Source organism: Macaca nemestrina, chromosome 16 (assembly GCF_043159975.1).
Source record: "Macaca nemestrina isolate mMacNem1 chromosome 16, mMacNem.hap1, whole genome shotgun sequence".
Lineage (NCBI taxonomy): Eukaryota > Metazoa > Chordata > Mammalia > Primates > Cercopithecidae > Macaca > Macaca nemestrina.
In genome coordinates, this window is record NC_092140.1 from 12,165,735 (window position 1) to 12,183,108 (window position 17,374).

Genomic DNA, 17,374 nt, shown 5'->3' on the forward strand with positions numbered 1-17,374 from the left:
TGGCAGGAGAGCATACCTGTATAATCTATTTTAGATTTTTTTCTTCAAAATAGTTTTTACTGTTTTTCATTTAAAACCTATGTATTCCATATCCAAGAATTAATACTAAGAGATTTGTACATGAATCCTGCTGCAAGAATATAAATTATGGCATTTAGAACTTGAATAAGAGAACATATAGATATCTAATAAAAAGAGGATTGATTGAATTATTTTGCTACAACCATATAATGGAATATTATGCAGCCATTTCAATGACTCTGCAGAATTACATGTGTAACAGGAAATATGTTTAATATATATTGTCCAATAAATTGGCATGTAACAAGAACCTGTAAGTTATCCAAAACAACAACCTTGGAGTCAGAGAACATGTATTATTTTTTTTTAAACTTGCACCACTGGAATTATGTAAAATGGCAAACTGTTCAGATATCTAATTTCTTTTTCTGCAAAAAGAATAATAATTATACATCTTCCTACCTCATTGTGTTTTTAGGAAATTTTAAAAAATGTATTATTCAATGTTCTTATTTTACCTGTTGACTAAGTGCACATAAATGCTGTTGATAGAACAGCATAAATACATCACTTATAAAATATATGCATCTTTTTTAGACCTATGTATTACATATCCAAGAATTAATACTAAGAGATATGAACATGAATCCTGCTCCAAGAATATAAATTATGGCATTAATAAATTATGTATATAATATAAAATATAAATTATGTAAGTATGATTTTTGTTGTGTTTGCTTACCTTGACTTAACCATATTCCCTACATTTTATATGGGGAATCAGTTATCATTCAGGAGTTCTCCTGCAATAACACCTCCCTCCAAAATCTCACTTGTTTAAAACAACAGGAGTTTCTTTCTTACTCACATCATAGGACCTTGGTGGATCAACAGAGATTTCTGCTACCCATCCTCATTCAGAGACCCAGGCTAATGGGTCAGAGACGATCTCAAGCACTGCAAATCCTCATGCCTGAGACAGAATGGCAGATTTTTCACTGCCTCTTATAGCTTCTGCTCAGATGTGATGCAAATTAATTTTACTCACTTATTTTTTTTTAAGTCAAAGTCAAATTCATGCTCAGGAGAACATCGATAATAATAATGATGTATTCTTAAATCAGGAAGAATGTAAAACTAATGTTTAGCCTATCATAAGCCATTACAGTTTTTGAGCAGAACACTAGAAGACTAGATAAAGTGTTTTCCCACCTTTACTCCCAGGAACCGAAATTAGGACGAGTGTCTTTATATCTATATTGGCTACATGAGATACATCTCATTACATGAAAATATATCTACAGCCAATATGGCATAGAAATTAAGGAATCACAGGATGCAGAATGTAAGATATCATATAAGTTATTCTACCTTCAAGACATAATGATCACACTTAGTCACCACCAACAGAAACTAATAATTTAACTTAATTTCTGATATATTTTATGTATTTTATATCAGATATATATAAAATTATAATATATAATTATATATATAAAATATATAATATATACAAAATTTATATATAAAATATAATATATATTATAGATATATATGTAAATGCATTCACCTGATATTTATATAAAAAATATATAAAAATATCTGATATATATTTAAAAATATATAATATATACAAAATTTATATATAAAATATATAAAATATAATATATATTATAGATATACAACGTATATGTAAATGCCTTCACCTGGTCCCTGACAAACTTCAGTATATTCTACTAGGATTTTTTTTTCCCAGCTTGTGAGCTAATGAGGCCCTCAGGCTTGAGAAACTGATGGGTCTTATAATTGCTTTCCTAACTCATGTAACCACAGCTGCAGTTTTCATTCATAAATTGCAAAACGAACTCTTTGAAAGTTTTCATACTGGTCACGTGCCTCAAAACATCCAGTGCCAATGAGTTTGCAGATGTAGCACTATGAGAAAGAAAGGGTACCTGACCTTGACCAAAAGCACTCAACTGGCCATCATAACTTCTTGGTTTTCGTTTTCAAAAATCTTACATAGTGTCATGATTTCCCGCGAAATCACTTTGCTCGTGTAAGGAAACTGATAAACTTATTTAGTTTCAAAGTACTTCTAGAGGCTGAAATGAATTATAAATAATTTTAAAAACCATAATTCTATACATTTATTCAATACCTTTTTAATAAAATAAAGTTTAAACATACTCTACTGCTTAAAAATGGTAGCTAAATAAGTCAGTGAATCTCGAGAAAGGCAGGAAATACGCATGTCTGAGGAAAAACCTAGTGGAGTATATTAAGTCCCCAATAATTTTATTTGACTTGTTCTACATATTAAACAATTTAGAGACAAACGAAAAACCATTGGTAAAAGTATATACTTACAGTGATTTTCTCTGTTTGAGAGCTATTTTGTGTGCTTTTCTTATTTTTCCATTATATGGTTTGACATTTTTAACTTCAAAATATGAAAGCATTTGTTAAAAGTATACATTTTGTTCATTTTTTTTGTTTTAAAATGTAAGTGTATATCCCTATTGGTTTCTGTTCTGTTTACTTCTACTGGCGACATAACCATTTGGAGTTTAAATAATTTTACTGAATGTGAACTCTTTAACTTAAATAATGTTTTAAGATACCAGACCTCCCTTTGCTGTGTTTACCATTTTAAGATAACAGCAAAAATCACTGTACCTAAAGTTCTCTAACTTAAATGTAACTGAAAAAGATTCCTCAAGATCAAAAATCTATTTTTGAGATAAAGTCATTTTCTTTCCCTCCCAAGCTTTTCAATTTGAAATGGAATTGTCCCGAGGATTATAATACATTTTTGAAAAGATACACAGATTTTTTTTAAAAGACACTGGTTAGCCTTCCTATGTTCATTTTTTTTTTTTACATGGTTGGGCCCAATAGGTAAAGCTTTTTGTAAATGTAAAATAATAATGTAAAATTATTTTTTGCTGTAGATTACAAGTGTTGGTAAATCAGCAGTCTGAGGGATATGAATTTTAATCTTTGTTTCTTTAAAAGCATGATGGCTTATGCAGCACTATAATGACAATATTACAATGCAGATAGAACAATGGTTCTTGTCTGGGGTTACTAGTGAAATACAGGGCTAGTCAAAAATATTTCTGAAATTAAAAATATATATATATATATTATACCCATATCCTAGTCCTCTACTCTTCTACCTACAACCATGAGGGGAAAATGGATATGAGAAAATACCTATGCTGCAAACAAAAGCTGAGAGACTTTATGGAGTTTTCTTTATAAAGAATACTGTAAAAAATCAAAAAGAAAGACAATACCAAGAAATGGCAAAGATGTGGAGAAACTGGAAACTCCACACGCTGCTGGTGGAATGTAAAATGGTATCGCCATTTTGAAGATGGTCCTGCGGTGTCTCAAAAGGTACAACAGAGTCACTCTAAGACCCAGCAATTCCACTCACAGATACAGATTCCAAAGAAATTAAAAGACATGTCCACCCAAAAACTTGGACAGGAATGTTTGTAACAGCATTACTCATAATGGCCAAAAAGTAGAAACCCCATGTCTAAATGCCCATTAACTGATGAAGGGTTAAATAACTGTAGTGTATCCATACGACAGGGTATTATTCAGCCATAGAGGAATGAAGGACTGACATATGCTACAACTTTGATAAACCTTGCAAACACTTATGCTAAGTGGAGAAAGCCAGATGCAAGAAGATCACATATTTTATTATTCCATTTGTATGGAATATTCAGAATAGACAAGTTCATAGAGACAGAAAGTCGACTGGTGGTTTCTAGGGGTTCTGGGACAAGAGAATGGGGAGTGGCTGCTATAGGCTAACAGAGTATTTTATGATGATAAACATTTTTTTTTGGAATTGGACAGTGGTAATGGCTGTGTAATTATGCTAATATATTAAAACACTGAGTGGTATGTGAATTTTATGGTATGTGAACTATATCCCTATTAAAAATACATTTAAAAAAAATGCAAGGTAAAATTAAATTTCTGATCTAATGTTCAAGTGAAGAAACTCTTTCTGTTTCCTCTTTCTTGAACAAAATTGGTAATAGTGTCAATTATGAGTTCTTCAAAAGTATACTTCATATTAACTTCGCTATTGTCATGTGAGAAGTGAAATTGCATTTCTTGTTTTGATAAATCAAGAGGAATGGAACCTGTGTTCTTCTAGATGAATTTGTCCTTCTCCAATTTGTACTGATCTGATACCAAGAACACACCTGAGGCTACATGCCTTCCTTCTAAAATGACAAAAGCTTATTCATACCTATTTGTTTATACAATGAATTTTCAAAAGCCAACACTGTCCTCAAAATAATGTTACTGGGTTTCATAAATGTCAGTGGACAATTAGATGGTCTCATTCAGAAAGCTTTAAGCAAACGTCTAAACTGTTTCTTTTTTTGATGTCACATTGAACTGAACTGAACTGAAACTGAACATACCTTAAGGCTAAAGTAGACTGACAGTGAGTGAGAGAGAGTGTCTGTGTGCGAAAGATATATGTAGAGAGAAAGAGAAATATATTTCTCCGTGTACTTTCATTCATGGAGATTGGATTTATTATTAGTTCTAAAAAGACTAATAGCCCCTCATTCAGGGATCTCAGCTGTTTTTTAAATTAAGATGTGTGTGCATTGAATTCATTTGAATCGTGATGGAAAGGCCGTGGCAAGCCCTGAGAGACCTGACTTACCCCTCCCAGAGCAAGGCAGATCAGAGCTTCCCTGGCACTTCCTGATGCTCTCCTCAGGCGACAGAGTGCAGGACTGTGGGTGCTCACACTTCGTCCCGTACCAGCCTGCTTTGCAGTCACATCGTCCACAATTACACTGTCCATGACCTTCACGGTGAGAGCGGCAAAAAATAAAAATGTACATGAAGATAATGAGGTCGGAATTAGTTTTCATTCTAACAGCAAATGTCACAAATGAGTCAGGATCTCGATGAATACAATATAACACATTAAGGCAAAGGCATATTTTTCTCAAATTCTTAAATAACTGATTTATGTGAATTGATCTTGAGGGGTAAAGGAAAGCAACCACTACAGATAAGATAAACAGTTTAGTAAGGCTATAAACTTCAAGCTGTCAAATTCCAGGAGCATGTGATTGTATTGGTCTGCTGGGGCCTTAAAGGAGTATTTGGGCTGGGCACTGTGGCTCACGTCTGTAATCCCAGGACTTTGGGAGGGCAAGGAGGGCAGATCATGAGGTCAGGAGTTCAAGACCAGCCTGATGAACATGGTGAAACCCTGGTCTCTACTAAAAACTACGAAAATTAGCCAGGTGTGGTGGCATGCACCTGTAATCCCAGCTACTCAGGAGGCTGAGGCAAGGAGAATCGCTTGTACTCGGGAGGCTGACATTGCAGTAAGCTGAGATCACACTACTGCATTCCAGCCCGGGTGACAGAGTGAGACTACATCTCAAAAAAAAAAAAAAAAAAAAAAAAGAAAAGAAAAGAAAAGAAAAAAAGGAAAAAAAAAAGAAAGAAAAAACAGAAAGAAGTATTTGGTGGATTTGGCAATTAAATCGCATGGAGGGGAGTCACAGGGAAGGGCAATCAATATACTTTTGAAACAGGATTTTTTTTTTTTGCTCTTTAGACTCTATTTTTTAATATATAAATGTTCCTTTCTCAGTAATTAATGCAATAAGTGAAATTAAAATCAGTATGGATGTAAAAAAATGGACATTAACAGCCAAGTAGACATACTTAACATTTATAGAGCATGTTACAAACAATATTAGAGAGAGTACATATTCTTTTAAGACTTAGGTTTTTTTTTAGAGCAGTTTTAGGTACACAGCAAAATTGAGAGATATGCAGAGATGTTCCATATACCTCCTTCTCCATTACCAACAATCCCCACCAGAGAAGTACGCTTGTTATAACTGATGAGCATACATTGACACATCACCATTACCCAAAGTCAATAGTTTACATTAGGGTCCACTCTTAGTGTACACTGTATGAGTGTGAGTAAACAAATAGTGACATGTATTCACCATTGTAGTATCATACGGAGTAATTTCAGTGCCCTGAAAACCCTCTGTGATCTTCCTAGTCATCTGTCCCTCTCCCACGCCTTTCCCCAATCTCTGGCAACCTGATCTTTTTACTGTCCTCCATAATTTTGCCTTTTCCTCAATGTTATACAGTTGGAGTTATACAGTATATGTAGTCCTTCCAGTTTTTTTTCCAGTTGGTCATATGCATCTAAAATTCCTCTATGGATAAACACACTGTGGTACATCCAAAGAATGGAATATTATTCAGAATAGGATTTTTTTAAATAAACGATTTAATGTATTGCTATTTATTAAGGTCTCACAACCACAGTCAAATTGGGGGTCACAAACTGACAAAAAGCAAGAAATCTAGAATTCAGAAGAGGTCGCTCTTTTTTCCCCCAGATTTATTGAGGTATAAATGACCAAAAAAATTGTAGATACTTAAAGTATGTAATATGATATTTAGATATGCATATGCATTGTGAAATGATTACCACAACCAAGATAATAAACATATCCATCACCTCACACAGTTACCTTTGTGTGTGTCTATGTACAGTGAGAATATCTAAGATCTACTCTCCTCATATTGCAAGTAGACAGTATTACCAACTCTAGTAACCATGCTGTACATTAGATCTCCAGCATGTATTCATCTTATAACTTTGAAAGTTTGTATGCAAAGTCTCCCCATTTCTCCTACCCCTCAGCCCTGGGCAACCACCCTTCTACTCTGTTTCTAAGAGTTCGACATTTTTAGATTCCACATATGCGTGAGATCGTGAAGTGTTTTTTTGTCTACGTCTGGTTATTTTACTTAACAGAATGTCCTCCAGGTTCATCCATGTTGTGCCAAATGAAAGGATTTCCTTCTTGAGGGATGAATACTATTCCATTGGGTATGTGTGTGTGTATATATATATAGAGATATACAGATTGATGTAAATATATGCATATTATGCATATGCATATCAAATCATGTTACATATATATCTATATATAGATATCTCACGTTTTCTTTACCCACTCATCTTATAACAGACACTTGCGTTGTTTTCATATCTTGGTTATTAGGGATAATGCTCCAGTGACCATGGAGTACAGACAGCTCTTCAAGACAATGATTTCATTTCCTTTGTACATATATCCAGAAACTCCTAGATCGTATAATTCTCTTTTTGATTTTTTTTTTTTTTTTTTTTTTTTTTTTTTTTGAGACGGAGTCTGGCTCTGTCGCCCGGGCTGGAGTGCAGTGGCCAGATCTCAGCTCACTGCAAGCTCCGCCCCCTGGGTTTATGCCATTCTCCTGCCTCAGCCTCCCCAGTAGCTGGGACTACAGGCGCCCGCCGCCTCGCCCGGCTAGTTTTTTGTATTTTTTAGTAGAGACGGGGTTTCACCGTGTTCGCCAGGATGGTCTCGATCTCCTGACCTCTTGATCCGCCCGTCTCGGCCTCCCAAAGTGCTGGGATTACAGGCTTGAGCCACCGCGCCCGGCCACTTTTTGATTTTTTAAGGAAACTTCATAATATCGTCCATAATGGCTGTATCAATTTACATCCTCACCAACAACATGGAAGTTTTCCTTTTCTCCACATCCCTGCCAACATTTATCTTTTGACTATTTGATAACAGCCATCCTAACAGGTGTGATGTCATATATCATTGTGGTTTTGATTTGCATTTCCCTCATTAGTGATGTTAAGCACTTTTTCATATACCCACTGGCCATTTGCATATCTTCTTTGGAAAAATGTCTATTCCGGTCATTTGCCCATTTTTAAAAATCTGGTTATTTGATGTTTTTGCTACTGAGTTGTATGAGTTAGATACAGTTTCAACGTTTGTCCTCTCCAAATCTCACATGGAAATGTATTCCCCAATACTGGAGATGGGGCCTGGTGGGAGGTGTTTGGACTATGGTAGCAGATCCCTCATGAATGGCTAAATGTTGTCCTTTTGGTGATGAGGGAGTTCTTGCTCTGGTAATTAACTTGAGATCTGGTTGTTTAAAAGAGCGTCCCACCTTCTCTCAACCTCTTTTGTTCGCTCTGTCTTCCTCTCTCTCGCCATGTGATGCACTAGCTCTGCCTCCACTTTCAGCCATGATTAGAAGCTTCCTGAGACCTCACCAGGAACAAAAGCTGGTGCCATGCTTCCTGTACAGGCTGCAGAAATGTGAGCCAAAATAGACCTGTTTTTGGTTTTTGGTTACTGATTTATTTTTTTGAGACAGAGTCTCACTCTATTGCCCAAGCTAGAGTGCAGTGGCACGACCTTGGCTCACTGCAACTCCATCTCCCAGGTTCAAGTGATTCTCATGTCTCACCCTTCCCAGTAGCTGGGACTATAGGTGTGTGTCAACATGCCTGGCTAGTTTTTGTACTTTTAGTAGAGATGGGGTTTTACCATGTTGGCCAAACTTGTCTATAACTCCTTTCTTCAACTGATTTGCCCACCTCGGCCTCCCAAAGTGCTGGGATTACATGCATGAGCCACCATGTGCCTGGCCCAAAATAAATTTATTTTCTTTATAAATTACCCAGTCTCAGGTATTTCTTTGTAGCAATGCAAAAATGGACAAGAACTCATATATTTTGAATATTAACCCCTTATTGGATATATGGTTTGCAAATATTTTCTCTCATTCCAGAAGTTGCCTTTTCATTTTTGTTTCCTTTGCTGCTGTAGAAATCTTTTAGTTCAATGCAGTCCCACTCATTTCTTTTTGCTTTTGTCATTTGTGTTCTGGTGTTACATCCAAAAAAATCATTGCCAAGACCAGCAGCATGGAGCTTTTCTCCTATGTTTCTTTGAGTAGTTTTAAAATTTCATGTTTTACATATAAGTCATTAATCCATTTTGAGTTGATTTTTATACACAGTATAAGACTAATTTCTTTCTTCTGCATGTGGACAGCCGGTTGTCCCAACACCATTTATCAAATAAACTGTCTTTTCCCTATTCTGTGTTCTTGTCATCTTTGTCTAAAGTCAATTGGCTATAAATGTATGGGTTTATTTCTATGCTGTCTATTCTGTTCCATTGGTCTATGTATCTGTTCCTATGTTAGTACCATACTGTTTTAATTACTATAGTTTTGTAATATAATTTGAAATCAAGAGCTATGGTGCCTTCAGCTTTGTTCTTGCTGAAGATTGCTTTAGTCATTTGGGGTATATTGTGGTTCCATATGAATGTTAAGTTTTCTTGTTATTACTATGAAAAATGCCACGAGAGTTTAAAAATTATTATATGTACATATTTATGGGGTAGAATTGCATGTTTTGATACATATATAGGTTGTATTATGATCAAATTAGGGTATTTCACATGACCATCACCTTATGCATCTATCATTTGTGGTAAGGGCATTCAAAAGCTTCCCTAATTATTTTCTAATTATAATATGCCATGTCTTACTGTTAACTGTCCTCACCCTACTGTGTAATAGAAGTTGAACTTATTCCCGCTATCTGATTGTAACTTGGACCACAGACCAACCTTTCCCCATCCTCCCATCATCCTCCTCCCGTCTCTGGTAACCACATTTTAAACTCTCTGCTTCTATGATCCCAATTTTATTTTTAGATTCCAATTTTTTAGTTTTTGAAATAAGCTCTTTCTGTGTCTTATTTCACCTAACATGACGACCTCCAGTTGCATTCATACTGTTGCAAATGACAGGACTTCTTTTTTTAATGGTAGAATTATCCATTCTGTATATATACCACACTTTTTTATCTATTCATCTGTTAATGGCCACTTGTGATTCCATATCTTGACTACTGTAAATAGCGCTGCAATAAATAAAGAAGTACAGATAAATCTTTGACATATTGATTTCGCTTCTTTTGGATATATATCTAGTAGTGAAAGTATGGAATCATATGCATATTATAGTTCTATTTTTAATTTTTTGAGGAACCTCCATACAGTTTTCTATAGTGTTTGTACTAATTTACATTTCACCAACAGTGTGTCAGTGTTCTCTTCTCTACCTCCTTGCCAACATTTGTTTTCTTTTGTCTTTTTTAATTATAATTCTATAATAAAACCGATTCTAACTGGAGTGAAGAGTATCTCACTGTGTTGTTGATTTGCATTTCCCTGGCAATTAGTGATCTTGGTCATATCTTCATATACCTGTTGGACATGTGACTGTCTTCTTTTGAGAAATATTTATTAATGTATTTTGCCTATTTTTACTTGGGATGTTTCCTTGCTGTTAAGTTCCCGATGTATTCATGATATGAATCCTTTGTCCGATACATAGTTTGCAACTATTTTCTCCCATTATGTAGGTCTATTTGTCATTCTTTTCGTTGTTTCCTTTTTTGATCAAAAGCTTGTCAGTTTGATGTCATTCTATTTATTTTTGTTTTTGTTGCTTATGCTTTTGAGGGCTTAGTTTAAAAATTCTTGCCCACAGTAAAGTACTATCCTATGTTTTCTTCTAGTAATTGTGTAGCTTTGGGTTTTACATTTAAGACTTTAATGCATTTTCAGTTGATTTTTGTATATCATGAGAAGTAGTGGTTTAGTCTCATTCTTCTGCATATGGATATCCAATTTCTCCAGCACCATTTATCGAAAACATTATCTTTTCTCCAATGTGTATTCTTAGCACTTTTGTTGAAAATCAGTTGGGTGTCAGTCATTGGACTTTTCACAGAAATTGCAATGAATCTGTAGATCACCTTAGGTAGTGCGAACATTTTGACAATATTTATTTTTCTGATCCATGAACATGAGATATCTTTCCATTTATTTGTGTCTTCAATTTCTCTCACCAATGTTTCATATTTTTTGGTGCAATAATCTTTTACATCCTTGGTTAATTTTATTCCTAAGTATATTATTTTTGACACAACCGCAGATGAGATTGTTTTCTTAATTTCTATGTTGGTTACTTCACTAAAGCAAAACGTTATCTTATGGAGTCTCCATACTTTATTTTCACACACTTTTAAGCAAATACTAAATGTTTAGCCTAGAGATCCTTAGAGTAAAACCGGTAACCTACATGGAGTTTACAATCCTTAAAGATTAGCCTAGTGTATACAAAAGAGGTCAGAAAAGACATTAAATTTTTTGACACATGAATATACAGTTTGCAAAGAATTGTGAGAAACAGTGGTATGGTTTAGCAAAAATCGACCTACATTATCAATAAAATAATGGGTTCAAATCCTGGTTCTGCTTCCTACAAAGTGGGGCTGGTCAAATGACCACCTCTGAGTTTCAGTTTCTTCATTTTAAAAAGGAAGAAAATATATTATCAATCCACATTTATTGGGAAGTATATTAAATAGTTTAAATGCTACATAAAAGGGAGCTACTATTACTTGTATTCATCAGATCCCACATTATAAGCAGGTAGAGGAAAGCACAGTTTCAATGAGCTTTCTGTAATTCCTAATAAACATGAAGCTACTCATCGCTGCAGATGCAGAAAAAAGTAGATTTCTATAATTGCTGCAAAAATGCATGAAGAATTTTAAAAGTGGAATTACACTATTTAGAAGTACATATAAATGTTAATGGATGAAAATGTAGACTATCTTTAGCATCTGATATTAATGTATATCATCCAATATGAAAATTGGCCTCCAGTGAAGACTAGTCCCTTTTACTAATATTCCTTGAGGTTTGTGGTTCCATCTTCTGAATTTGAAGAAACTGGACAATACACGTATGTGGAAGCTTTTCACCATTTATTTAACTAATTTTTATTTTTTAAAAATCACAAAATCATAAATCAAAGTCGAATGAGACATTAGGGATCACTGAATTTAAATCTCTTATTTAACCCCAAATTCAGTTCAATTCAGATGCTCATTTGTTGATCATCTGTATGTAACAGAGTCTATTTGACAAATTGTTGCCATAATTATCTACTCTAGACCTCAGTTGGAAGGAAAAGAAAATTGTTATTATTAATAAACATATATGACATACAAATATGATTATTTAGACCTTACATTATGGGAATTTTTGTAACAGTTTATGCTTATTAACAATTATATTTCATATGTTGTTGGGTTCTATGGCTTTTGCCATTCATTCACCTCAGTTTAAGAAGTTCCCATTGGGTGTGGTGACTCAAGCCCATAATCCTAGCACTTTGGAAGGCCGAGGTGGGCAGATAACCTGAGGTCAGGTGTTCAATACCAGCCTGGCCAACATGGTGAAACCCCATCTCTACTAAAAATACAAAAATTAGCTGGGCGTGGTGGCACATGCCTGTAGTTCCAGCTACTTAGGAGGCTAGGCAGGAGAATTGCTTGAACCCAGGAGGCGGAGGTTGTAATGAGCTGAAACTGTGCCACAGCACTCCAGCCTGTATGACACAGGGAAACTCCATCTCAAAACAAAAACAAACAAACAAACAAAAAACAAGGAAGTTCCTATCTTTATTTTCAGCCCTCAGGTAAGGTTAAGGACAAACATTGCAAACAGATCTGCACTGGAAATGCATATATAAATAATGATTTTAACACATATATCTTTAACATTTAAAGTGCAGTCAATTCTGTTGTTTCATAAGAGCCAATGGCTTTGAAATTCTTGGGGACAAGTGGTTTTATTTCAGAGACAGTTATATCTGTTGTGAGGAAACTGGGCAAAGTACAGAACATGCTGACATTTGTGAGAGACTTGTTGACACTGGAACAATAACATCGCTTGTTGACACTTTAACAATAACATTGAAAACCAGATTGAAGAGGGAGAAAAAGTTTCTCTACTCTTGAAAGTTTAATTGCTGTGAAGGTTAGAACAATACATCTAGCAGATGCAGACCCTGGGAAATCCCTAACTACCCAACAGAATGTCCCTGCCACTACAGCCCACCTGAATTCACAGGCAGTGATTCCCCCACAGGAGGATTCCCTCCGTGGAGAGGGAGAATAAAGTAGAAACCTTGGGGGCAAAGGCAGGTACAGAGGGAGACCCATGACTGAAGGGAGAACGTTCTTAAGTTGCATAGTTGGAATCCATGTTCAAAAGCAACCATTATTCTCTATCTGAAGTCCATTCACATGTTGACATCAATTAAAAAAAGAGGGCAGAATAAAACTAATCCTAAAGACAGAAGTTATTCAAAAGAGATTTTTAAAGTTAGAATCCCATCCAATTAGTAACAAAAGTCAGATTAGTTGTGGAAGCCTTAATACATTTTTTTAAGTTCAGATGCTCTAGACCTGCAGGAAGAAATCATTGTCAGTCGTTTACCTTTATTCTCTCATATGCACGTTCTGTTTTCTTATCATTTTATTTTTCTTGGTCAGTTTTTAATTCTCTAAACCTTTTTCCCCTTACATAATTCTATTATTGCAGACTTATTTTTATATCCCATTGCTATTTCTGATGCTCTTCTACAAATATGAGGGGGAAATAGAGCCTATAAGCTCTCACACCTCTTTTCCTGTGTACTTAATGCAGCATCATGAACATTCTCCAGGATCATGCTTCTAACTGCATGCTTCACCTCCAGGCACTGCCAACTATAGCAAAGCTTGGAAGAATATATATGTATCCTTACTTTGACATGTGTGTGATGACTCCTTAATAGCCTTCTCAATGACACACCTGCAGCCAATTGCTTGCACACTGGGATGAATTTAAGAGATTGTGTCATTGCTGCGATTGGCTGAAGGATAAAAGACCTTAGCCCTAAACAGGAAAATATCAAAGTGGGAGAATATTGTTTAGTTCAAGATGGCCAATGTTCCTCCTCAAATCATCCCCTGATATGTCTTCTATGCTATACCACCAGGATTTGATATCAATTGAACAAGTTCAAGCTGAGGAAAGAAGAGGTATTTAAATATGAGTGACATACGTAAGCCATCCATAAAGAACGAAGCTCCCGAAAGTCAGTGAATGTACGGTAACCAGTTTAAGCGACAAAATAGTGGCACAGAAAGTGTTTGATGGTTTTATTGTTTGGGGAGAGTAGAACTGGTTTTATTGTTTGGGTAAAGTAGAATTTTCTAAATAAGATATCTCACTGTATTTCATAGAAGAAGCAAGCCTAAAAGTGCATGGATAAAGTTTCTATAATTCTAGCCTACTATAATAAAAAATAGTATTGGTAACAGTATTGCCTAATTTAAATGTTTATTACAGATTGACAGAAGTTAAAACATAAACATGACTTTTGCTTTTTCAGTAATAAAAATTATATCCTACATATTTCAAGAAGTTAGTCATGTGCTTTCAAAATGTATTTTAGAATATTAGAGATATCACTTTAAGTGAAACTGTATTGGTAGAGTTTAAAAATCACTTAGAAATGTCAGGTATTGGTACCAGATTCTCAGGCAGGTATTGGGCTTTTCAGATAAGACAGAAAATTATAAAACAAAATTGCAACTTTTCTTGTGAAGTTACCAGTTTCTCAATTCCAATTTTAAAAGTTATGCCAAAGAAGGAATCATTTGGTAAAGTCAAGAAGATGAAAATGTTGGGTTTTGCTATATAGAAGAGTTTAAAGATAATGACATCTATTTAGCATGAAAACCCTTTAGACTGCCAGAACTTACATCAGGGTTTTTTTTTTTTTTTTTTTTTTTTTTTTTTTTTTAATAGACAAATCGTGAAAAGGTCATAAAAGAAGAAATCAGGAGACTTGTGTCCTTCATCTAGATGTGCCGCTATCTTTTCTGGGCCTTATCTCAAATTGCTTTATCTTTCAAATGAAAGAACTAAAAGAAGATAAATTTGCCGCACGGGTCTGAAATGCGATGCTTCCATGCTAGTTTGTCAAATTTATGTGTATGTTAAGCCTGCAGGTTTTAGTTTCATTACTTCTAACCAGTATTCCTTTAAACTGTGTAGGTAGAAGATCATGAAATAGAGATGAAAGATTCAGAGTGGTGCTGTTTGTCCCTGATATCAAACATCAGAAGAATTCAAATAAGAGAAATGCTATATAAAGACCTCTCTGTATGTATATACATACACACATGCACACACACACACACACACACACACACACACACACACACCCCAATGGCAGAACAATACAGTGCTTGGTGTTGGTATAATCTACCTACCATAAAAATGACTGCAGCCCAAAATACCCATATGAAAAGGAAGATTTGCAGCAAAAGCAGCCACCAAAGTGGCCCGAAGACCATGCTGGGAAGGCAGGAGTTATTAAGGCTCTCAGGCCGTTATAGGAAAAGGTGTTAACCAAACCTTTTCTTGTTTATTTGTAACTATTGTGTTCTTTGGAGTTATGCTATCCAAACTTCAGAAACAGGTGCAGGCATTTCAGGACAAGTGCAGTTGCATCTATTCCAGACAAACACTTCTCTGTTTTAGAGGATACTTCTTTCTTTTTAAAGGATCAAAAAATGCGCGTGAATTTGAATCTGATGTTAACAAGCCTGTTAACATGCTTCCGAAGTAACATGAAGACAATCAATAGGGAAAAGCCTTGGGGAATAACTTAGTGCTTGCTATTTTTTTAAATTCAATATATTAATGTTTCCTTTCAAGAAAATGCAGTCTGAATATACTTAATCATTTCCTTTAGTTTCTTTTCTTAATGCTTTGGCAATCCACAGTGACAAATTTCGCCACATAATACGGTTCTATCAAAAGATTCCATTTTCCAAACTAATGTAACCCTAAGCCAAAACTTTCCTTATATTTTCATAATTTTCTTAGGCAGGGGAAGCTGAACGATAAAGTTTAAGGTCACATTGCAGCGTATTTTTTCAGTTAAGGGATTTGGGGAAATAGACCTGAGTGGCAAGCAGCCATTAGGAAAAAAGCAGTTATATTAGAATCAGAAAGTAAATTGGGTGTAACAAAGAGGACAGTCGGGACACATCAGGATGCCTGTTCATGCCCTGATCATTTCAGTCACACTCAAATTGGGTCAACAGTATTATCTTTGAGGGGTGCATGTATGTGTGTAGTAAAACAGTCATGTTGGTGCATGGGCGAATGAACATACAAAAACACAGGTATTTTGTGGATGATGAACAACAGATCGGATTAAAAGAAGTAAATAAAATTTATTTATTTGGTGGGTGCAGGGACCGTGTTTCAACATATTTGTGTCCCCTATATTCATGATGTGTTAGGCATAAAATATTTACATTTAAATGCATTACTGAATAGATAAATGGAAATAATGTGAATGAATGAATAAAATGGGAATGTCAATTAAAAGAGCTAACTTAAACTAATCCTTCCAGAGATTTCCTTGGACTTAACTAAGACCAATACTCTCAGGATGGCAAGAATAGGAGCTAAAAATAAAACTTCATTTCATCCGAGCCTTATTATATTCTAGTCTTGCATGAATGACTAGAGAATATTGATGTCATTGGGTTACTTCTATCTCATAACACAAAGGTATTAACATGCTCAATAATCAACTATATGGCACTCTTCTTACACTGCAACTTAGACTGGTAATTAGGAAAAATTTAAAGACTAATAATTCTCTAAGCGTAATACCATACAGCATATAGAATTCTACAGATTCTGTAAGAATGATAAAATACTCCAGAGATTGATGTCTGCTACAGATCATAATGATGTTCAGAGAAGCTTAGTTTCATTTAAAAAAAATAAATCTGAGTACCCAGAGGACAGTTCTTCCTCAGAAAAATAAAGTAAAATTGGAGAATTGTATTTGCATCACCTGGAGATTAAGTTACATGAGTAGTCAGGCTATATGTGTTTACAGATGACACTTTAATGGCAGTATGAACTTTATCAGGTTACTTAATTTCTCTGAACGTATTTTCTCCTCTGCTAAACTATAGACAGTAATGCCTCCCTGTCTGAGTTAGTGTGTAAATAAAGAACTCAGTAACGGTCCAATAGAGTAGGGTATCTGTAAATATGAGTTTTTTCTTCTTTCCTCAATTCCTCATTCTCAGTGTGGGAGCCAAGCTGTGGAAAGCTGGCCACGTTCAATTCACTTCAACCAGTGGATCATAAAATCACAATAATAGATTGATGTCTTCTTGTCCAAACTACAGTCAATTGTGCCATCACCTCTTCCTACCCCTACCTGTCCATACCCACTGGGTGGAGTCTCATAGGGTACGGAAGAAAGGAAAATGTGAGAAAAAAGAAAACAGGGAAGAGGGATTGGAGGGGAATAGGGTGAGGTGGAATATTAGATTCCAAGGCAGCCTCCTTAATGACACTTCACCTGCTCAGCCTAGAGTAAGCACTCCAAGACTAAATGACTCACTGCAGGAATTGCACACAAGCTTACACAAGGATTAAAGTGTCAATTCAGGAGTCATCACCCATCTGCACCCCACGACCCCACTCCCTCACAG

At 35.2% G+C, this 17,374-nt stretch overlaps 1 protein-coding gene across 2 annotated transcripts in view; it reads right to left on the reverse strand.

Moving 5' to 3' along the window:
* LOC105469845 (integrin subunit beta like 1) overlaps nt 1-17,374 on the reverse strand; it is a 269,680-nt gene that overhangs the window by 105,863 nt on the left and 146,443 nt on the right. For both annotated transcript variants that reach the window (XM_011721388.2, XM_024789134.2), the window contains one exon: nt 4,733-4,879. In XM_011721388.2, coding sequence (XP_011719690.2) covers nt 4,733-4,879 — 147 coding nt within the window. The remainder of the gene's footprint in view (nt 1-4,732; nt 4,880-17,374) is intronic.